This window comes from Naumovozyma dairenensis, chromosome 3, assembly GCF_000227115.2.
Source record: "Naumovozyma dairenensis CBS 421 chromosome 3, complete genome".
Lineage (NCBI taxonomy): Eukaryota > Fungi > Ascomycota > Saccharomycetes > Saccharomycetales > Saccharomycetaceae > Naumovozyma > Naumovozyma dairenensis.
The window spans coordinates 390,025-412,978 of NC_016481.1; the positions used below are offsets into that span (position 1 = coordinate 390,025).

At 32.9% G+C, this 22,954-nt stretch overlaps 8 protein-coding genes across 8 annotated transcripts; 1 reads left to right on the forward strand and 7 right to left on the reverse strand.

Moving 5' to 3' along the window:
- Nucleotides 1-94: 94 nt before the first annotated feature.
- Nucleotides 95-3,772, reverse strand: MSN5 (karyopherin MSN5; the record flags this gene model as incomplete). The annotated part of the gene is made up of 1 exon (XM_003669035.1): nt 95-3,772. The coding sequence occupies one exon, from the start codon at nt 3,770-3,772 to the stop codon at nt 95-97; it is 3,678 nt and encodes a 1,225-aa protein (XP_003669083.1).
- A 683-nt stretch (nt 3,773-4,455) lies between these two features.
- On the reverse strand, nt 4,456-5,340 carry RPF1 (rRNA-binding ribosome biosynthesis protein RPF1; the record flags this gene model as incomplete). The annotated part of the gene is made up of 1 exon (XM_003669036.1): nt 4,456-5,340. The coding sequence occupies one exon, from the start codon at nt 5,338-5,340 to the stop codon at nt 4,456-4,458; it is 885 nt and encodes a 294-aa protein (XP_003669084.1).
- Nucleotides 5,341-6,339: 999 nt separating this feature from the next.
- RTC3 (Rtc3p) lies at nt 6,340-6,732 on the reverse strand (the record flags this gene model as incomplete). Its single annotated transcript, XM_003669037.1, has 1 exon — nt 6,340-6,732. One exon carries the CDS (start codon nt 6,730-6,732, stop codon nt 6,340-6,342), a length of 393 nt encoding a protein of 130 aa, XP_003669085.1.
- Nucleotides 6,733-8,002: 1,270 nt separating this feature from the next.
- Nucleotides 8,003-9,499, reverse strand: NAM8 (Nam8p; the record flags this gene model as incomplete). The annotated part of the gene is made up of 1 exon (XM_003669038.1): nt 8,003-9,499. The coding sequence occupies one exon, from the start codon at nt 9,497-9,499 to the stop codon at nt 8,003-8,005; it is 1,497 nt and encodes a 498-aa protein (XP_003669086.1).
- Nucleotides 9,500-10,244: 745 nt separating this feature from the next.
- STE12 (homeodomain family transcription factor STE12) lies at nt 10,245-12,410 on the reverse strand (the record flags this gene model as incomplete). Its single annotated transcript, XM_003669039.1, has 1 exon — nt 10,245-12,410. One exon carries the CDS (start codon nt 12,408-12,410, stop codon nt 10,245-10,247), a length of 2,166 nt encoding a protein of 721 aa, XP_003669087.1.
- A 2,517-nt stretch (nt 12,411-14,927) lies between these two features.
- SAM35 (SAM complex subunit SAM35) lies at nt 14,928-15,986 on the reverse strand (the record flags this gene model as incomplete). Its single annotated transcript, XM_003669040.1, has 1 exon — nt 14,928-15,986. One exon carries the CDS (start codon nt 15,984-15,986, stop codon nt 14,928-14,930), a length of 1,059 nt encoding a protein of 352 aa, XP_003669088.1.
- A 1,967-nt stretch (nt 15,987-17,953) lies between these two features.
- On the forward strand, nt 17,954-21,688 carry KSP1 (putative serine/threonine protein kinase KSP1; the record flags this gene model as incomplete). Its single annotated transcript, XM_003669041.1, has 1 exon — nt 17,954-21,688. The coding sequence occupies one exon, from the start codon at nt 17,954-17,956 to the stop codon at nt 21,686-21,688; it is 3,735 nt and encodes a 1,244-aa protein (XP_003669089.1).
- A 161-nt stretch (nt 21,689-21,849) lies between these two features.
- Nucleotides 21,850-22,479, reverse strand: LRP1 (Lrp1p; the record flags this gene model as incomplete). The annotated part of the gene is made up of 1 exon (XM_003669042.1): nt 21,850-22,479. The coding sequence occupies one exon, from the start codon at nt 22,477-22,479 to the stop codon at nt 21,850-21,852; it is 630 nt and encodes a 209-aa protein (XP_003669090.1).
- Between the last annotated feature and the right edge of the window lie 475 nt (nt 22,480-22,954).

The window sequence follows — 22,954 nt, forward strand, 5'->3', positions numbered from 1 at the left end:
ACTACAATGGAATGCTGATGCCTCATTCGTATTCACACTTAAATGTATATTTAGAAATATTATAAATTACATATATATTAGGTACGTAAGTTATTCAGGTATTCTCAAATAAAGTACCGATTGCACCATCTTCGGTCGATGGATCGTCTAGAACATCTGCATTCGGTTTATTTTTCTTAACCAACCGTTCAGCTGCCCTTTTCAAAACAGCATCTCTTCTTTCTAAACGTTTCTTCTCATGTAACGCTAAACTTTCATCATCATTTACGTCGTTCTTCCCATTTACTGTCCTAATCCAATCAAAGAAATCATACATCAATAGTCTTTGAGCTTTATAGTCATCCACTTCTTTCAGGTTATTGTACAACGCGTCAATATCATAACCTCGGGAAACATTATAAAGAAAATCTCTTGTAGACTTATATTCTTTACACAGAGTTAAGAATAATGTCGTAAAAACGTATAGCAATTCATAAAATGCATCTTTTTGACCATTATCGACGAGAAAACGTTTAATCAAAGTTTGCATAACCTCTACTGTAAAGAAATGGTCGACATTAGGATCTTTAATTAAGACTTCTGACAGACATGACTTTAATATAAGAATAGCGTTGAAGGAACATTTTGTGTCTTTGAATCCTATCAAGTGATTTAATAGAGTTAGGAAGGGTGCAAGGATATTGATATCGTTGAAAACAATATTTCGAAGCAAGAGTTGGTGCGGATTTGGCTTGGTTTTCGAAGAATGTCCATGTTGTCCAAAAGAATCAATCAAAATCAATACCACTACTGTAGTAAATTGTCGCAGTAAATTTTCCTCTAGAATCTCCTCAGTCATTTCTTCATCATCTCGTGCTGCTTGCATAACGTCGTTATCAACCATATATGGCTCCCACTTTTGACACAACAATAAATCCAATGTTTCGAACAGTTTCGGTAAAAATGCAGCCATAAACTTGGGGGCACATTCTTCTGGACAGTTCTTCAATATTGGACGTACCGCTATGTTCATTATATGTTTCCAACCGTGTGTGGAAACACCAGGACTTATCATCCCTGTATCTGGTTTATATATAGCGATAGAATCCAATAACAATTGAGGTGCTTCTTCCACTTCGTAAAATACATTTCCAAGGGAGGAAATTGCCCCCAGGACTAGCAATGTATATTCTCTTGTATAACGAACGATGTGACCAACAGAATCCGCAAAATCTCTTAATGTTTGCATAGCTTTCATATGTTCATCAATAAATTCATCTTTAGATTTGTTTGAAGCCCCTGCTTCCCAAAATCTTTCAATAGTCGAATATTTAACAAAGGATTGAACAATCGATGGTAGTTGTTTCCAATTTTCAGGATCATGGTAGGATTGCAGTTGATATAATAATCTCATAATATAGGGTAATATAGGGACAATTCTGGGTCGCCACATTTTTTGTAAAATTTTGAGGTCTTCATCTTTCTTAACACTTTGCATTGAATAATGGATAAACATACGTGTTGCACGTACCGGAAATAATGTTTGCCAACGTTTCGTCAATTCTGACTTTAATTTTTTCCCCTCTTCATCGATGTCAATTGATAATAAGTCCCTACTCTCGTCTATTCCTCTATTTTGGAAGTACTCAGCTATTTGTACAATGCCTAAACGTTCCATAAACCACGGTAAATCGGTTAAGCCAACTACTGTATCCTTATCTGACCAGGCACTCAACTCTGGATCAACGATTGCTGCAAATCTCTCTTCTTTATGGTCTAATGAAGATTTTAGTATGATCGTAAGTAAGAATGACTTAAAGGAGATTTTTTCATGGTAAGATAAATTTGGAAGAATTTTTGCAACAACATTTTCTATATCTGGAAAAATTTCTTTCAAAGACTCGGGCATTAGCAATGCCATTCTATTTAGTTCAATACCGCATGCATACCTTAAATCCCTAACGGCATCTGATTCGTCATTACGTTCTTCTAAATTTAATCCTGGATAGTCCATGGTAGCTGTTGTAATAATTTTTTCTAGCAGAGTGAATAAGACATTATCTTTTAGCATCGTCAAAAAGAGAGCGAAATTCTGTATTTCTTTCTTTAATAGCAGAGGTTCTCTTATATTTAATGCAATTAATTGGTTGGATAAGAGTTCCAGTTTATAAAGAATTTCATTCAGTTTCTCATCATAATCAGATCCATTAGGATACCATATCTTCCATCGTATACATCCGTTAATAAAACATTCAATAATCATAAATTGAGATAACGCACTCAGATATGGTTCAGATTTTCTATCGAGAAATGTGGAACTTAATACTTGTTGCCCATAGATTGAGCTAAAGTAATCATTTAATCGGGATGTTAACCACGTATATGTGAAGTCTAATTTAACGCATGAGATCAATCTTATAATATCTCTAATTCTTTTCCTATATGTAGAGCAAAAAGTTTGAAATTCTGTCTTTGATTGGAAATCTACATCTGAAAATAATTTAGAAACATGATTATCGATTTGTTCATAATAAACCAATGCATCTGCTGAAAAATTTAGTAACTGTGGAATAACAAAATCAGTTAACATAGGAAGAACATCGTCATTTCTTAGGCAAGAGCACCATAAATCTAATGTCAAACCACTGACTATTAAACTAGGATGAGCAGTGGCTTTGAGGACTAGTCTTAAGTATTTGTTTATTTGACCATTATCATTTTTAACTTTCAAGATACAGACATAAAGGCAACTTATCATATCCACGAACTTCTTAATAATTGGGTACTTATCTTCATCAATGCCTTCATTTGGGTCAAATTGTAAACTATCATAAACAGTACTCAATATATCCATATTATCAAAAACTTTATTGATGACATGTAAATTATGTTCTTCATTATTATATGGACGAGTTAGCAAAATATGCATTGAATCTAAAGCCATAGATTGGGCCTTTGGGATACCGCTCATAAAACAACCAAATAAGGAGGATAAAATATCGCTGTCAATTATTACATCACTCAAGGGCCAATTCAGGCATGTTTTCAGAGTTTCCAAAAGTCTTATCACATACTCGGAGTTTGATCCATTTAATGCTTCATTTAATTCTTTAACCCAAAGTTGAAACCAACCTGTTTGTCCCCATTTAAAAAGCATCCATTTTTCAGTAAATTTATATTTTTTTGCAAAAACATCAATGGGAGAAACAAGCATTACACATAGCGGCTGAAGAATAGTCATTCTCTTTAACATAACCATATCTTCTAGTAAGAATACATCTTCAAATAGAATTCTGAAGATAATCAAACTTAATTCTCGAGAGGCCTCTGACATGCTCCAAAGGTCCGATAAATCATGGTCCATATTGCACCAAGATGTTTCCATAACAGTTTCGGTGATTTGCTCATCTCCGCCTCTTAGTAGCTCCCCCCATGTTCTCTTAGCAACTTCAACCCATAGAAGAGCTAGTTTCTCTTTAATATATCTTGGATATTCTGCAGTTACTTTAAAGCATAAATCTTTAATCCAATTTCTCAATGTAACTCTCTTAACTTGGTCATACTTGTCCCAATCTTTTTTCAGTGAATTACCTAATAAACCTAATCCATAATGGATCACAATATAATTATGTGGATTATTCATGGCTAATTGGAACCCCCAAAATGGAGATTCATCTTGTAATTTTACTTGATCAAGGAACTTCTGACTCTCTAATCGTTCTTCATTACTTGCTGTTGGAGAATATATAGTTTCTAATACTGATATGATTTGATTAGCTCCTAAAAATTCCATTTCTTCCCGTTCTCAATAAAAATTCTTTAAATTTCTATAATTCTGTCTATGTATGGAGATTGGTAATGCAAAGATAAACTTGCTGCTTTCAGACCAGCTGGTTTTGTTTGTAAGATGTAGGAAAAAAAAAGTAACGGTCTATACTAGAATCTTGAACTTGGAAAAAGCAGCACGCTAGTACTTTGCAGAAGTTGTTGATAAAATCAAAAATGAAATGTAAGCCTATCTCAAATTGTCGTAGGAACTGTAAGATGAATGATTATGAGACAATATTGTTCTGTAGAATTTTCTCGTCTTTCTAGAATTTTTTGTTTTGATATTTCCAAGTTATCTTTTGTTTGTTTATTGCCACCTTCTCGGATTTCCTAGTTCAGTTTGATTTAGGCGAAGGGGGGAAAAATCGACATTACTTCACCTGCTTTATCAACAAGTCTAGAGTAGACTATACAGCAGGAACAGTAAGTAGAACAAGCCAGCCACAGACAAAAGTAATCTAGATTAAAACTACCTCAACCAGAGTAATCTATAGTCCCTAGATGTCTGTGTTTTAAAAGCTTTAGTGAGCCTTGTTCAGACGATCTGAACTATTCCTTTCCTTTTCTAAAATGCGAATTTATTATAATTATTCTAAAAATTACATGATATATATAAGCATATATATGTAGACGTATGTGTGTATTTTCTCAGAGATAAAATTTCTTCTTTTCTTTATCCATTTCAGGTTTATGTTCCCATTCAGTTTCTTCTTTAATACCTCTTTGTAATCTTTTCAATTTCAATGTGAATTGAGGACCTAATTCTTGTAGACCAACTTTTTCTTCATTTCTAAACACATAACGATGTCTTCTAAAGAAAATATAATCTCTTTGGTTATGTAACGTTATTACTTGTCTACCTTCAAATTCTGGATCATTCGGGAAAATGGATTGAAATAATTTCCCTACTGTTTTCCCCAATCTTGTTTGGAAATTATTTAAGATCAATTCAGGAATATGACTCGTTGGCCTACCATGACCTACAATTTTCTTGACTTCGACGTAAGAGCTCAATTTAAAATAAAAGGATGGTCCCTCTGGTAAATGAATAAAAGTTAAACCAGTAACTTTTTTCTTATCTTCATTAATTATTACCATATCAGTAAAATTTCTCTTATTACAAATGTCCACGATTTCCTTCATTTTATAACCATATTTTCTTTTCACAAAGGTAACATTTGGTAAGACTTCAATAAGAACGTTTGCAAATTCATAAGCACATTTCCTTGCATTAACATTTGTCGTTAAAAATATCTTAGGAGGTTCACTGTTATTATTGTTAAAGAATTGAAGTAAATCATCCTCATCACCTTCTATTGGCTGATTTATAGTTTCATCAAATACTCTCATATTATCAATTGTTTTGGTGACATTTTCCTTTAATCTTTTTTCTTTCAATTCCGGGTTTTCTCTTTCTTCTTTAGCTCTTTGCCTTCTCATAGTATGACGTTCTTTATTCTTTTGATCTTTCAACTCTGCAAAGAGTTGTTGTCTCTTCTGCTTATTCCTGATATTTATCTCTTCAGCCGCCATTCTTTTGTGATTGATTAATTGATTGATTGTTCGATAATGGATAGTTGTTTATTAGTGGAAAAAGATGAGAAGCTTAAAATCGGACCAGTATATGTGAATAGGTTTCTCGAGATTTTGAGCTTTTGTAATTAAATGGTTGAATATCCCTACTGGTAATAGTCCATGTAGTTAGTTACAAACCAATTCAATAACTTCATCTCATCTCATCACTTCTCATCTCATCGCCAATTCTACAGTATTAATATTGATCTTTACAGAAAATTTTCCAATTTTTTTTTCAAAACTGGCCGCCCGTACACCCCACAGATATCAAAAATATATAAAACGACAGTAAAAGATACGGGAAATAATATAAGAGTTTCTTATATAATAATCTACAAATTTTGGTTATCCCATAGGGTCTGCTCTAGTGCTTGAATAGCAGAGATTTCTTTAGTGGCGTAGAATGTCAGCTATCTACTGATGCTTATATTGCTTGGATGTTTTCATTCTCCTTTGGTAACTAATTGTAAAAGAAAACCCTACGTTAAATCATGTAGTGATGGCAGGTTCTATCTGCCTTGAAATATTGATTCTTCATACTCATGATTGCAAGTTTTTATCTTTCATAAAGAGCTAGCTTAACCATTTTTTTTTTCCCATTTCGTTTCCGATTTATTTTTCACGTCTACAGATTTTCCGAGATTACTACGGTGCTTCCTGTAACTTTTTCACACAAGACTAGATAATTTTTACAATTTTATGCTTGCTGCCCTATAAAGTACTTAAAAGAAAGAATATGTCTCGATATTTCTTAAAAAGATTATAGTATTACCGTATATATATATTATAATAGTCTATTCATAATCTGTAAAGACAATTTTCTCCGTTAAAAAAAAAAAATTTGGAAAAAGGTAAAAAGTAGTGGCGTCACTAAAGAGAGGAAAAAGAAAATATGCTGCATTAAATGATTAATTTCGTAAAAGAAAAAAAGCTTGATTAGTTTTTCATATCATTCCTTTAACTTCTAGTATCATTTCTGTAATTACCTCTCAATTTATTTTCAGGACCAAGACTTTCACCTTTCTTTAAGATCAAATCAATGACTTCTTCCTCCTTCTTATAGTCACCGAATTCATTTTGAAGTTGTGCAGAAGAAGCTTCACCTAATTCACCAGTAGTACCTTTGGCTTCTCTGTTAACAAAGATTTGGAAGACTTCCACGACTTTTGATAGGTCACTTATATCTGGCTTTTCTAGATATTGCTTAACGGCATCTTCGGAACGAACGAATATGATAAAATCTGTTCTTTCACCTCTGTAAGCGTATTTTGTAGGTGGACGTTGATCTTGCTGAGTCTTGACAATTTTCGTCTTAGATTTAGTTGGAGCACTTTCGAATGGTAATTGCATTGTATTTGTTTGTGTGATAGTTAGCTTTTGTTGTGGTTTGTTGTAAGTAATCAATTACTTGGTTTTTTATATTTTGAGAAGGAAAAGGAAGAGAGAGAAGATTGAGTATGATAAGATAACAACCTGAGGTACCCTTTTATACTGTAAAAGTTTTCCATTTAGGTGCTATATAATTGCCGCCCCCCAGTCGAAGGAGTGTGTATAATTATCGTCTTGTAATTTAAAAACATGCTGCCTCCTTATTTTAGGGGGCGCCTACCCCGGTCAGTGCGTTAAGTTAGTTCATGCGGGGCTGTACGTTAGTGCGTCGTTGAAAAGTAGCCGAGAGAGGCGACTTGTGTGTGACAACAGATATTATGGTAACAATAACAATACGTAGCTACAATATAGATATTATGTATCTTGAAATGAATTGGGAGCACACAACGTCACGTAGAAGGAGTATGGAATCGAAGAATGAAAGATTGTGTAGACTAAATTAAGGGATTCTTCTTTCAAGTGACAGGAACAGCTCCCATAAGAATTTTTTATTGAACTGTCTTTGATCTCTAGCCCATATTTTGTGGAACTTCTCGATACGTACATATGTAGTAGTAGTATTTCATTGTAACCTTAAAAGCTTTGAATCCTTGACAAAGAATTCTCCTCCTAACTGATAATGCTACGTACGCTCATACATACGCCTCTTCTTCCTCTTCTTCTTCCTGAGGAAAACAGAGATACCTCTTCGCGATCCTCCTTTTTTCATTAATTGCCTACCAAAAAACCTAGGTATGAACGTCAAATCAGTCTAGTAGTTGTTACGTACATAAGTACAAACATACATACTTAAGATCTTTCTTGCAAATGATAAAACAAAATATTATATTTGATCTCCAGTAACAAAAGGAAACCACTGATATTCCACCCTGTATACGTAACGTTATATAGGTGCTTTGATTGAGACAAACAGACTTTCGTCGTAAGTACGAAAATTAAAAGAATTTAAACCTCATTCATTTCGTAACTTACGCCATTCAAATAGAAATGATTATTCCAAGTTCTGATACATATGACTATATATAAACAATTACAAAATGAAAAAATGTATGTATTAATATACTTAGGTGGAAATTAAGCGTGTGTATGTAAGGGTATATACAGATATACATATATGTATATATGAAAGAGAGGTGGGAAAAAACAGGAATAAAATCAAAATGTGACATAAGGAGAAGGATAACTAGTGGGATATAAATAAAAAGGAAGAAAGGGAAGGAAAAACGTGTTGCTATATGAATGTGAAACCATTACTACCCCTTTCTAATCTATCATATGCAGAAATTCCATTTTTTGAAATATCGTTTTGTGTAGTAACATTATTATCAATTATACTATTATTATGATTGGAAATTGTATCATTCGTTGGTAAATTAGAGTACCTTAATTCTTGAAACCCTGGCAAATAATTATTTCTATCAATGTTACTTGTGTTCGTACTGTTAAAAGTATTTGGAACATCTGGGTTAGGAACATATCCATAGATAGGTTCTTGTAAAACGGGTTGTGCTAAAGCTTGCCCCTGTTGTCTTGAAGAACGACCCCATGATAATCTAATTCTTGAATTCCCAATGGGGAACCCTTGCATTCTTAAAATTGCAGTCTCTGCGGAAATTCTATCAAAATATTGAACAAATCCACATCCTTTACCAATTGGTATCTTGACGTATATAATTGTACCAAATGGTTGGAAACAATGGCGAAGTTGTTCCTCTGTAACCATCGATGATAATCCTCCAACAAATACAGTTGTATTGTTCGGATCTGTAAAGTGGTTTAATGGAGGTTGTTGTTGCACAGGGAAAATGAACTGTGAAGATAATGATGTTAATCTATAATTGCTTGTATTCCCTCTACCGATATTAGCTGGAGAAGATGGTGAGTTCGTCGTAGTTCCTTGGAAACGACTTTTACCACCACTGTTTGCAATATTGGGCGCAAGAGCATTATTATCTGTGTTAGTATGAGCACTACCACCCGTCGTGGTACCAATTTTAATTGCTCTACCATTAAGAAAGATTCCTTGCATTTCAACTAATGCCCTTTGTTGATCACGTAAATCATTAAACTTCACAAACCCATAACATTTAGATGCCCTCGTTACTGGATCATGAACAATCTTAGCATGACAAGTTGATTGGAATCTACTAATGAACAAATCAAATAATTGTCCCTCTGTTACATTAGCTGCCAAATCTCCAACAAAGACGGAATAGTTCGTGCTAGTCGAAGGTACTTGACCGCTATTAGATGATCCTTGTAATGATGCTGAAGAAGATGATGTCCAATTTAGCTTAACCTTTTTTCTAGGGAATTCAGGAATATTAATACCATTTTTTAACAAAGCATTTGATGCATGTTGTTCGGATGGGAATTCAATAAAACAATAACCTTGATTTAAACCAAGATTTTTATTCCAAATCAATTTTACATTGATTAGTTCTTCCCCAAGAGATTTCCATATTGATTTAATTGTAGCTTCTGTCCAAGTGGGATCTAATTCACCCATGTATATTTGGGTCTTCTTATTACGTGGATCAGATGAAGATGAAGATGAAGATGACACGTATGGTGAAGAAGTTATGACAGATGGTTGTTGTTGCTGCAGTTGCAGCTGTTGTCGTGTATAATCGTAACTTGCATTTGATCGTTGGTAATTTGTTTCACCATATGTACTGTTTTCAGGTCTAACATTACGAGAATAATTTTGATATTGATTGAATGACATTTGGACCAGCAAATGTTAAACACGAACGCCAGAACTAATCAAGAAATGAAAAAGAAAAGATGGGTGCACGATTACCTCCGTTATATCGCTATTCAATCAAATCAGCCAATGTCCAAATAAAAAAAGGAAGCCAAGTTTTATGAAATAAATCCACTTTCACTTGTCGTGTCTGTAAAATAACTTTTTCACCTAGACTAAATGTACGTATTGAAGTCTCAGATCAAAATCTTACGTACGTACCGTACGTACCCAGGTGGGACAGAAGTGTGGCCACTTTCGTGGCCATTTGCAATGGTTTCAAAAGCTGAACGTGGGTTGTTCTCCGATGTTTTCTTTGTCCTCCAGGTTACCCGGTTTCTCAAAGTGGCCACAAAGGTGGCCACACTTCTGTCCCACCTGGGTACTTCGCCAAGATTCAATAATGCTGGAATATTTTTCTTTTTTCCTTCGCCCCATAAAGGGCGATTGCCGCCAGGGTCTGTCGTCATTTTACGCCACAGAAAGTATTAATTTATTATAAGAACTATTTATCACCACCATAAATGTTCTTGGTTTTACAGATATATGTACTATCCTAAAATGGGGTCTAATATTACATTTCTTTTCTTTTAAAAAATACTTTTACTATTTAAAATAAATGTGGTAAAATTATATAAGCCAAAATGAATAATGAAGAGTTTCTTATAGTCTTAGTGTCCATTGTTATTTGTTTTGTATATTTAAAATGCAGTTTATTATGTGCGTGTCAAAAATTATTACCTGTTGACCCATCACCTACTATTTTATGAAATTCATCATTAGCATCATTATTTTCATCATTATCATCATCATCATCATCATCATCAGCACTACCTTCGTGGTTAGAAGCGTCTTTATCGAGTTCCCTTTTATCACTTAGGTTTGATGCATGCCTTGATATTTTACTAAGCTGTTTTTGATAAGAGCTTGGTTTTATATGTAATGGTTTATTTATTCGGCCATTATGTTTCATTGATACAAATGTGGGTATAGTAGGTGATGATAATGATATATTTGATTTTCCTAATTTTTGTAATATCTTTACACTAGTATATGGAGATTTCCTTGATTTTGATAGTTCCACAACTTCTTGATGGTCTGTTGGTTTCGTTGCTATCTGTGTGTTCATTATTGTAGTCGTGGGAGTGGTCCTATACGCGAATGATAATTGTGGAGGTATTTGTCCACTTGCAGTAGTAGAAGACTGTTGTGGTAGAAACTGTTGATTATGAGCCAATGTGGCAGATTTAGGAGGTTGCATGGCTTGTTGTGGTACAAATCCCCATACTGAATGATCTTGCGGCAGAGGAAACCCTGTATTGAAATTTTCTTGTATAGGAGAGAATTCATAACTTCCAAATGTTGAAATACCATTAGGTTCTAAATATTTATTAGGGAATTCTTGTACTGTTGTATTGGTTATTGACCTTGCAGGGATAGATGGATAATATGGATTGGCATACGGTTGCATTTGATACATGGCCATTTGTTGTTGCTGATAGAGTTGTTGATCTGATGCATACGGCAGTCTCTTACTGTTATTGTCGCTATTTTTTTCTTGTTCTTGATTATTTAAATGTTCATCTATTGTAGTTACTTCATCGGTATTCAATTGCAATGGTTGTTGATTTTGTAATGATTCATAATACTCTCCATTTGTCATAAAGTGGGGCCTGGTTGCAGACAAAGATCCCAATGTTGGTGACACTAAAGTAGATAAATAAGATGCAGATTGAGGTTGTTGTAGGTCGTTCATGAAGACGGATGATGGTGGTAAGGAATCTTGATTAGAGTAATTAAAAGATGATGGTTGGACCATGAGTGGCAGTTGTTGTGACCTGCTTGTTGTGGCAGAATTCGGAGACATAATGCCATGCTGTATTTGACGTTGCTGCTGTTGATGTTGTTGAAATGGATCTATAAAAGGTTCCACAACCTCATTGGGATATTCCACTGAAATTGGGAAATAATCTAGAGGGAATGCTTCATCGTCGTTGTGTAATATGACACCTTCATCATTAGTTGCAACATCTTTTTGTTCTCCTTCATTATTATTATCATCATCATCACCATCATCACCATCATCAACATCATCAAACAGATGAATATTGATATCTTCACTGCTGGTTCCACTTTTGTTATTACCATTTTCATCTTTATCATGGGGTATGGGAATATTCATTGGTTGAGAAATCATTTCATTCGATCGCGTAACAGATGACGGTGGTATATTTGATATTCCATTATCGAGTGGTTCATTATTGTGATCATTCAGCGGCAGAGGTATTATATCATTTAAGGATGTCATTGACTGTGTTTGTGTTTTGTATATGGATGGGTGATGTCCTTCCATTGTAATATGTGGAGGAAAGTAATTATTATGCCGGTCATTTTTATTATTATTATTATCTGAAATCGTATCATTTGTGCTAGTGGGCTGGCGTCTCTGAGAATCCATATATTCTATCAGTTGTTCATACAATGTTTTATCTGATAATAAATTAAAGTTGAATGATAATGCAGGTTCCATTACAGATCTTGTTGTTGATTTTTGTCTTAAAGTTTCTCTTTTCAAATCTCTTTCCAAAGCATCAGCGAATAATTTATCATGTGGGACACTAAACCAAAAAAAAACCTTTTGTTTCTTTTGAGTCTTGAGACAAATATTCTTAAATAAAAACTGTAGGAATGCTGATTTGGGTTGTTCTAATATTGCATCAATACCACATTTCAAATTTCTTAAATCAGAAAATATACCTTCTTCGAATTTTTCTCTTTTGAATAATTTCTCTACCAAATTTTTGCATTCTATAAAGGCAACATTTAACAATATCAGTTCCTGTAACATAATAGAGATTATTCCAAAAGACACATGATACAAACCCGAGATCATTATTAAGGTAATATCTTCTAATGATTTGATTTTCTTGCCAATTTACAGGTGCGGTAGTCAGAAAGAATTTCAATTCATCAATGGATTTCAAATTTTCTTCAATATCTTCTCTTGTAGTGGATCTTATAATTCTTGGATGGTTAATTCTATCTCTTAAATTTTTGACAAATTTCTCCTTCCTTTTATCTATATCGTCATCTTCTAAATCACTTTGGTCACTATTAGTATTATTTTCTTTAGGTTTCAATATTTCTTCTGTTCTATTTATGAATGATTGTCCAGGTTTCATTTTCTAATTTAAAATGGAAAAAAAGAAACACTTTGTTCCTGTTCTTATGAAATAGACAAATGGATAGACTAGTGAGTGAGCGAATGGGTGGTGTATCTTGAAAGGAGTGGACAAGATACTACTGCTACTATTACTATTACTACTACTATTTTTTATTTTTGGAATTCTTTGCGTTTTGAGTTAGTAACGAATGTCCAATATGCAATGTTACGTAGGCAAATTTCATAGATAGTAAAGCTAAGCTGGATGAGAAACGAGTTTGAGGACGGATGGAGAGTTGAATGATGATGAGGGAAAAAATTAGATGAGTGGGTTCGTTTTTGGTTCAGTATGTTATTTCATAGGGTAGTTTGTAAATTACTAGGTAATGAATGCTATGTGTATAGAATGTAGATAGGCTCCATCTTTTCTCGAGAAAAGTTTCAGAATGAAACGCCGGTATGTCTGTCTGTATTGTTCGTAGCGTAATAGTTCTCGACCGAACTTGCCATAATCCCATCAGCAACAAGAACAAACCGGCGGCAAAATTCCTCTCCTGACCGACACGGCCCGCACCCACGGATGGACCCACGGATCGCCCGATGGACGTAAATCATTTCCGAGAATGTTCTATATTATATAGTCTATCCATCTATACTATAGTTTACATGAATGTTAATATTCCCTTTTAATAAGAGACATTCAGGTTAAGTCATCATACTTTCTACAGTGAGATAACCTAGCCTATCTACATATAAGGTACATAGAAATATACAAAAACAATTAAGAAACCAGAAGCCATACTAAGATATCATATGTCTTCTTTTTCTTTATTACCTGATAACGTTGGAAATATTTGCCGATAGTATCCATACTGTCAAAAGTACAGAGCTCCAGCGACTCGTATTCACGTTGAATATATAAAGAGGATAATTATAAATTAGCACGGTTATATAGGTCAAAATATTGAAGTAATTTAAAAATATGTATATTTGCCCTTATCCACCATCTTTGGAAGATAATAGTCCATTGAATTCTTCAACAACTGAATTCTGGGGATATTTCTGAAATTTTACTTTTCAGAGTCACCGCCTGTGTCTCATATCTTCTTGCTTTAGTCATCTTAGCCTCAATGATCATCAAAACCAGGTGTAATTGGATTGGCCTAACATGGTAAGTATCATTGAACAATACACCAAGATTTGTCCTCAATGTCAACATCACAAATATTCACGGGTACTCCCTCCTGGTATTTTCCCTCCCTGGGTATCAAAACAAACTACATCCCATTGAACGTCTTTTTCGTACGTTACCTAATAGTACTTGTGAGGTACAATGGTCAAATGCAGAAACTTGGGATACAAGTATCATTCCATTACACCTTTACCATCTTTCAAAAGCCTAACTAAATTTTCATAATCTAGGTTTTTAAACAACAATATAACGTCTTGTCCAATAAAGGGGTTTCCTCATTGTACACTACCACAGCGTCATAGAGAAGAAACTGATGCTAGATTCTCCCTTAGAATACACAAACTTAAGATAGGAAGCCGCGCCAGGTTATTTTAACCTTAGAGGATGGTTGAACAATAGGTCTGTTGAAAATCTTAAGTGTGACGGTATTGTCCCCTTGCTTTTCGATGCCACAGTACATATAGGAAACGCTATGCCCGAAAAATATTGAAGTTCCTCATTTATATTATACATAATGATCCTAGTATATGCGAAGTATTGGAGCCGGGTATTGTAATTGGTTTTGTAAAACCCTGCAAAAACTGAACGGTCCACAGCATCCTTTAACGCCGATAGATAATATATATATATGCGAAGAATACATCGGGATTGTCCACTTATACGTTAGGGGAAAAATATCGCTCTCCCTTATTTATATGTCAGTAAGCTTTTCCATAAATTTCTCCCTTTATATTGCTATGAAATGGAAAACAATGATAATACAAACCGAATTATTGAACATTAGTTACAGTGATGTATATTATATTTTTTCTGCAGCAGGACTTTAAGAGGATATTTAAAGTCCTTATTTTGTTAATATTTTTAATTCACCTAATACAGTAGATACAGACCATCTTTAGGGCCTTGAAAACAAGGGGAGATGTCTTTAAAAGTTGTCACGACCAAGGGAGACTTGTGATGACATCAGATATTAAAAATGTTTATTAAGTTATATATATAGGTTATTTTTATCATGATATTGTTCATATATTTTTAGGTATGAATATAAGTGGTTCTTAACAGAATATTGATAGTACTTTCTCGGAATGAATGATCAATTCAGGGCAAGACTCCTTTACAAATTTCTTTAAAATATTTTTATCATGTAAGTTCAAAATACAAAGGATATAACTTGCTAACTTCAAGTCCAAATAAGAGATATTAGCTTTCCCCTTATCAGCATGATCGGCTGATAATAAAAAAGATGAAGCGGATGATGATGACGAGTGTTGTTTCTTATCTTTCAAGATATTTTCGAATTGAGTCATTGATATTTTGAATCTTTCAAATAATAGTTGTAATAATTGATCAATTTGTAATTTATGTGAATTTGTTCTTACAATTGAATTCAAATGGTTCATCAGTTCCAAATTTCTTAAATTGAATTGATTTCTATTAGCGATTGATAGTTTCTGTTGTTGTAATAAATGGCTTAAATTATCAATATTATCATGTTCACGATAATGATACGTTTCATGGAATTGTTCTGAAGGGACGTTGAATAAGAATTGTGAAATCCAACAATCTTGAATTGTAGTATCGACTAGATTCAATAATAATTTTTCTTTCGGTTTGATCGCTTTATTAGATGATACCATGTATTCAACAGATGTTAAAATAGTTTTGCTTTCCTGCGCTATATCATTAACATTATTATGTTTATTTTCAATTAATATTGGCAAAATTCGTTGAGGAGTAGCCAAATATGATAGTGTTATGACATTGTTTTCAGAAATAGAAATGGAGGGAGGATTTTTATCTATTAATGATAAATTGTTATTAGAAGGTAATTTAAGATTATTTTTCAAACAAAGTGCGAATTGTAGATATTGGCAAATCGGATCAGTACATAAGATCGCATTTTTCTTTGGATGCTTATAAACGTTGTAGACTGCTAGTGAAAAAGATTTATCTATCATTCCATTATTTTCCACATTAATAGTAGTGAACGGATATGTTCTGGAATCAATATCATTTTGTCTTTGAGTATCTTGGTTATTAATTGGCGGATAAGTTACTAGCGGAAAAGTATCAAATAATAATTTAATTGGGGAAGGGACAGTAAGCGGTGACATATTTTTCTAGATCTAGCATGCAATCCTGTATCTGATGTGTCTTAATCTTGATTTGATTACCTAATTACTTATTATCATACAAGTCTTTTTTAATGATTATTCTTATTCATATAGGAATGAAATGGAAAATGTTCCACCTACGCGAAAAATAGGGTTCGAAGTGAAACAATCTAAGTGCTAACCCTGACCCAGTGCTGCTTCATATATGATTAATGGCAAGATTCGGTAAGCTACTCAAGCAAAGGAAGAAATGACGTTTAATAACAGAAAGCCATGACCAAAACTTGAAGTATATTGAGATCCCGGAAGAATTTATGTCAAAAAAAAATTTGTGAACTGTTAAATTATAATCTCACCATCTTTCAATTTTGAGATATCCAGGTGGATCATTCAAGAATCTTAAATATTGTCTAATAACTTGATGATATATATAATATAGTGTTACTTTATATATTGAGGAAATAAGCTGATTATTTATTTGTGTGATTATATACATATAATGTTAGCAGGTAGATATGTAAAATTCCAATGTGCCATAATCGACAAATAGCAAATCAGTCAAGAATATATTCATATCGAGATTTTTGTATTTTGCCCTGATCTGTTAAGTTTATTCGAACTATTATTAAATTATAATTATCATAGAAAAGTACTAGAACACTTTTAGAGCCAGATGAATACAAAGAATACCCCAAAAATGAATGTATATTTAATTTACGACTATTTACACATACATATTCCACAGTTCTTTTGTTTCATTTGCATTTCAACGGCTATATCCCATAGAAGGGAACCCTTTCAATATCAATATATGTGGCTGAAACTTATTTCTCTGTAGTTTAGGCATTGCTATATGTTCTAGTTGTTAACTAATCCTCTCTGCGATAAGGGTCTTTATAAGATTCCCGTGTTGGAGCACAGCCGTACGCAAACGGTACATCTTCGGCCCTGAATCTAAATAAGGGCCCCACATTAGCGTTAGGGCTGGTAATAATCCCTTTGCTTCCTCCCATCCGGATTTCGGAATTCGATTGCCGCCACTTCATAATCTGATCATGATTGTAAACTACCCGCCACACACCCGAGAGATACTTCTTTCTAGAAAAATCTTGATTAACAAATTTAAAATAAAATTGGAGGGAAGAGAAGCGAAACACGAAGCGCTGGAGTAATCTCAAATCCCAAAATATGATAATAATAATAACAGTCATATCCGTAAATGTAACCGTGAGATACTGAACAGGGTTTACGTAAACCATACAATACATACATACATACATACGTACCTACCTACTAACAACACATCATCTATTGTATCCTTATTTTATAAGCCGTTCTTTCATTCTTTCAACTATCAGTGCACAATAAGGACCAACAAAAGAACTACTTATATACTCCCGTTCTCTCCTCTCCACCTGGATCTCGATCTGCATCTGAATTCCTTATCTTTGTTTTGTTCCTTGATATTTTGATTTTGATATACCGACAAGAAAAACACAATTAAAATATACCTGGAAAAGACTCCTCTTCATTCAGTCGATTAGTGAAAATAATACATCTCTGATTCATAGTTATTTTTTTTTGGTATCAACGAAACGAAGAGAATCAAAAACAAAAATAAAGAAAGTTTTTTTTTTTTTTTTAAGGACAAAGAAAGACAGAAAGAAAGATAAAAACAACCTAATCATTTGACTTCGATTTACGTCTCTTTTATCCTCCTTCAAATTGTTCCACAGAAAAAAGAAGAATAAGCTATATCTTCAATACAACTCTTCTTTTTTTCATTCATTCAACCTGAAATCTTATCATTCCAAAAGACAAAAAAAAACAAATATAAAACAAAATAGAAACAACGAACACATAAAATAACGACAGCATTGCATCGCATTCTATAATCACTTGATTTTCCCCATTTTTCTGCATAATAATTTTAATATTAATATTGATAATAATAAGATCACATAATAATGTCATTAGATTACGAAATTTATAAAGAAGGTGGTATTCTAAATGATAGATACCAAAAAATTGAAGATATTAGTGAAGGTTCATACGGTTATGTCTCTTTAGCAAAAGATACTAAAGAAAAAAAATTGGTTGCTATAAAATATATATTCAAATTAGATCCCGATCAACGAGATGAATACGACAATGATGATTGTGACCGTGACCATAACGATTGTTCTAGTTTGGAAAAGAAACAAAACTATCTCGACCATAAACAATCCTTAATCTCTCCTAACGTCAGATCAAGATTAACTGATGATATTTGCTTGGAGGCGATGTATGAAGTGGATATTCAAACTAAAATTGGTAGACATAAAAATATAGTTGCACTTTTAGATTTCTTCGATTCTTATATCATTATGGAGTATTGTTCAGGTGGTGATCTTTATGAAGCTATTAAGGATGATATCTTACCAAGAAAGACTAAACCTATCACCCATATCATATCTCAAATTATGGATGCCATAGAATTCGTTCATAATAAGGGGATTTATCATAGAGATATTAAACCTGAAAATATCTTAATTACAGGGATCGATTGGACAATTAAATTGACTGATTGGGGGTTAGCAACTACTGATAAAACCTCATTTGATCGTTCTGTAGGTAGTGAAAGATATATGGCTCCAGAATTATTCGAATCAAATTTGGATTTAGATGAAAGGAAAGAACCTTACTCTTGTGATAAAGTCGACTTATGGGCTATGGGAATTGTGTTTTTGAATATTGTTTTCCATAAAAATCCATTCAGTGTGGCAAATCAATCTGATAAATCATTTTGTTATTTTGCTGCCAATAGGGAAGCTTTATTTGATGTCTTTTCAACAATGACCTATGATTTTTTCCAAGTGTTAAGGTACAGTTTGACAATCGATCCAACAAATCGTGATTTGAAAAAAATGAGAATGGAATTATTGAATTTATCAGAATATACCCTTGATGATGAATATTATAACTCTATTGAAGAAGGTGGTTATGAAACGGAAATATCAGATGTCACCACTACTACATCGACTCCATTACCTCCTATCCCACCATCCTCTGCACCAGTTGGATTACCTACTCCAGTTTCATCTACTACAAAAGTACCAGAATTCAAGAATGTATTCACACCAGGGGAAGTCAAAAATAACGAAAATAATACCTCAAGTAATAATTTCTCCACTGTGGAAAGTACCTCAACTGCAGTAGGTTCCAATTCTACATCAAACTCCAAAAATACTGATTATGACGATAATAATAATAATAACAATAATGATAACAATACCAATAAACTCAACAGTAGTTCTGCTAATAAAAATGAACCAAACTTTAAGAAACCATTTGAAATTCCACAATTTAATATTCTGCATCATAAAAACGATAGTACTAAGAGTAATAATAGTTCAAACAGTGTATATAGTAAAAACTCACACTATCATAATTATCATAACTATAATAACGAATACAATACTAAATTTAATCCAAATAGAAGGGAATCATATAACGTTGGTTATACTTCCAAAGAAAGAGCCAAATCGACACCAAAATTCAAGTTCCAAAAACGTCGTCGTAATTCAAAGAAAAATTATAATAATCATTCAAAGGCAAATCCAATTAAAATTGAAAATAGGAATAGAAGTAAAATTCTTAAGAATTCAAGGAAACCTTTGGGTATACCTACACCAAATACTCATATTAATAATTTCTTTCATGAATATAAAGCTTCTAAGCAAGACTCGGATCATTTTAACACAAGAGATTTTTTCACTCCACCAAGTATTCAAAATAGATATATGGAAGGTATTTTCAATAGTAAACAATATAAACAGCATCGTCCGTATAATAATAAGATTTGGAACAAGAATTTCATGACTAATAATAATACTGCAAGCATCACCAATTCTACCACAGGTAATATCAACAATAACGGTAATAGTTATAAACAACCCTCTGGATATGGTAAATTTAGAAGACCAAGCACAACAGGCAGTTCATATTACGCCAATAATAATAGTAAATCTCCAATGAATAGATTAAGTTTTAGTTCTCATACCCCTTCTGGAAGTTATGGTAGACGAGGTTCCGCAACTACAATGCCTTCTACAGTACTTCAACATTCACCAGGTAGTTATGTTCCACCAAGCTTAAGAAATAATAGATTTAATGGTACAACAGCATCAACTCAATTTTTATCAGTTTCCCCGAATATTCCAACTATTTCCTCTGTTTTAGATGAATCCAATTCCTTTGTGCCCAAATCTACTAATACTAGTTCAAATGTTAATTATAAACAACCGCAGCCACAAAAATATCAACAACCAAATTCATTAATTAGTAGCGATTTGGAAGATCATGATTCAGATGAAGTTTTATTTACATTAGATGAAAATGAAAATGATTTTGTACAAAATATGAACAATTTAACGTTAGACGATGATAGGGATACTCATCATGTTCAAAATACGACCACGCACAATAACAATAACAACAATAATCATACTATAGATGAACATAGTTCAATTAATAATGGCACAAACCCGCTGTTATTACAAAGGTCACAACAAGAACCACAACATCAAAACATCACACATTATCAAAAATCCCCGAGGTTATCTCAATCACATAATAATAACTATGTGAATTCCAATGATGAAGAATTACCAGATTTACTGAGGTCACCTATGGCTCAAAACGCTCAATTAAATTCATATACTATGCCATCAATGTATGAACAACGACGTCAACAACAACAACCATCATCATCATCTATGCTGAATTATAATTCGAATAATAATAATACTACCACATTAAACAATCCATTATTACAACCTGTTCATAACAGACGAACATCATCTCCATTAACTCATGAAGTTCAAATAAACGAAAGTGAAGAAGATGGATTCATTAATGACATTAAGAGGAAGACGAAAATGGGTGTATATGTTCCACCACATCATAGAAGAAGTTTTAATAATAGTGAAATGAAATCAGGTAATATATTGAATCAAACAGATTCCATGTCTAAATCATTAGGAACTAGCAATGGAGCAACTTTATCTGTGTCACATAATACTATGATGTTTAGTAGTGGTGGTGATGATAGAGTTAGTCCTCGTGGAAGTTCAATCAAGTACGATAATAATAATAATAGGATTGGTATGTTAAGTTCTAGTTTCCATAAGCCGTTTATTCCATATCATAGTAGAAATGCAGCGAACGATAATAGTAATAATAATAATAATGATAATATTGGTGATAAAAAGAAGATAGAGGAGGAAGTCAAGAATATTAATGTTGACGATGGTAATACCACAGCGATCCAGGATGATGATGTGTTTGCAAATTCTTATAATGATGCTTTGATTTTTGAAGATGATGAAGATGATTTTGTCGAAGAATATTATAAGAATAATGCTAATGAAAGATCTATGTTTGGTCCTTATGAGATTTATAATGATAATATTCAATCAATGCAAGATGAGGATGATGAGGATGAGGTAGAAGATCAAGATGAAGATGACGATGGAGACAATGCTGTTGAAAATGATGTTCATGTTCGTCGTGACCATAAAGACTTGGATACACTAAGTAACAAATCTGCTACTACGACTGCTGCTGGAAAGAGGAAATCTAGTATTTTACATGAAGGAGTTGTTGGTTCATTAGAACAATATAAAAATAATTGGTTAATGTTGCAACAGCAACAGGATTGATTTTACTACCAACAATATATGATGTAAAAAATCGTAATGCCATACTAATAACACTAATAATAATAATGCATATATAAAAATATATATATATAATATAACAAAAATCTATATATTATATAATTATGAATGAAAGAGCAATTTTTACTTTATATTTTATTCATTTAATCCTTTGATATTTTATTTTTCATCTTCTGTGCCGTCCTTTTTTCTGTTCTTGCTTGTTTTTTAGAAGAGGGCTTGTTTTTATTTTTATTTTTATTTTTCTTCTTATTTTCAACGATGTTATTCATTATGGCTTCTCTATCTATACTGTTGTTATCAACGGAGGTCATATTAGTGGTAGTAGTCACAGATTGTTGCTCATTGAATTTAGTATGTTTTCCCTTTTGAAAATTTTGATTACTTATAGCAGAATCATTTCTATTTAATGAAGATATTATTAAATTTTTTGCGTTTGACTTTTCCCTCTCATTAGAGTTATTTTTCTCCATTAGTTTATTCTTTAATGAATTAGCCCGTTGCATATAATCTTTCACTCTATTCAATTCATATTGAATATTTGATAAATCTTTAAAGTTTAAAATTTTAATGTATGCGAACATAAGAGAGGTTAAAATGTAGGCGAATTTATTTGTTAGTTCTAATCTTTCAGGTTCATTGTTGATTAATATTAAATGATCATCTAATGATTTGGATGTTAATTTTGCCAATAGTGGATTCAGAAGGTTTAGTTGTTTTTGTAGATTATTTAAAAATGGTTTAATCTTTTGTAATTCCAAATTTTGATCCATAGCTTATATACTTTGTGCACTAGTTGGTAGATAGAGTGGGAGAAAATCGACAGTAATCCGTGGAGCAAAAATTAAGGAATATGGGCTATGTTATGGCAGTATAATGCTACTTTTTGATCAATTGTGAATAATTTTTCAAGTTGATATTATCTTATGTTAGTCCTAGGATTCGCGATGAGCAAGTAGCTGTAATATACATGTTACATTAGAAAAAATTTCAAATAGAAGTTTCTGAAAGTACTGCACGTGATATATCCTGTGGAGGTTTAGATGTTGATCACGCGACACAATTATCCGTAAGGTATATCACGGGTAGTTACCATCTTTCCTTCCCATATATCCGGGAAGACATTACAATTTCCACTTACATCTCCCAAAAGGGAGACCCCGATCCCGTGGAACATCCGTTGAGGGAAGAGAAGGATCTCCTTTTGCTCACTCACTCACTCATCGATTACGCTGTTAGTCAGTTGTA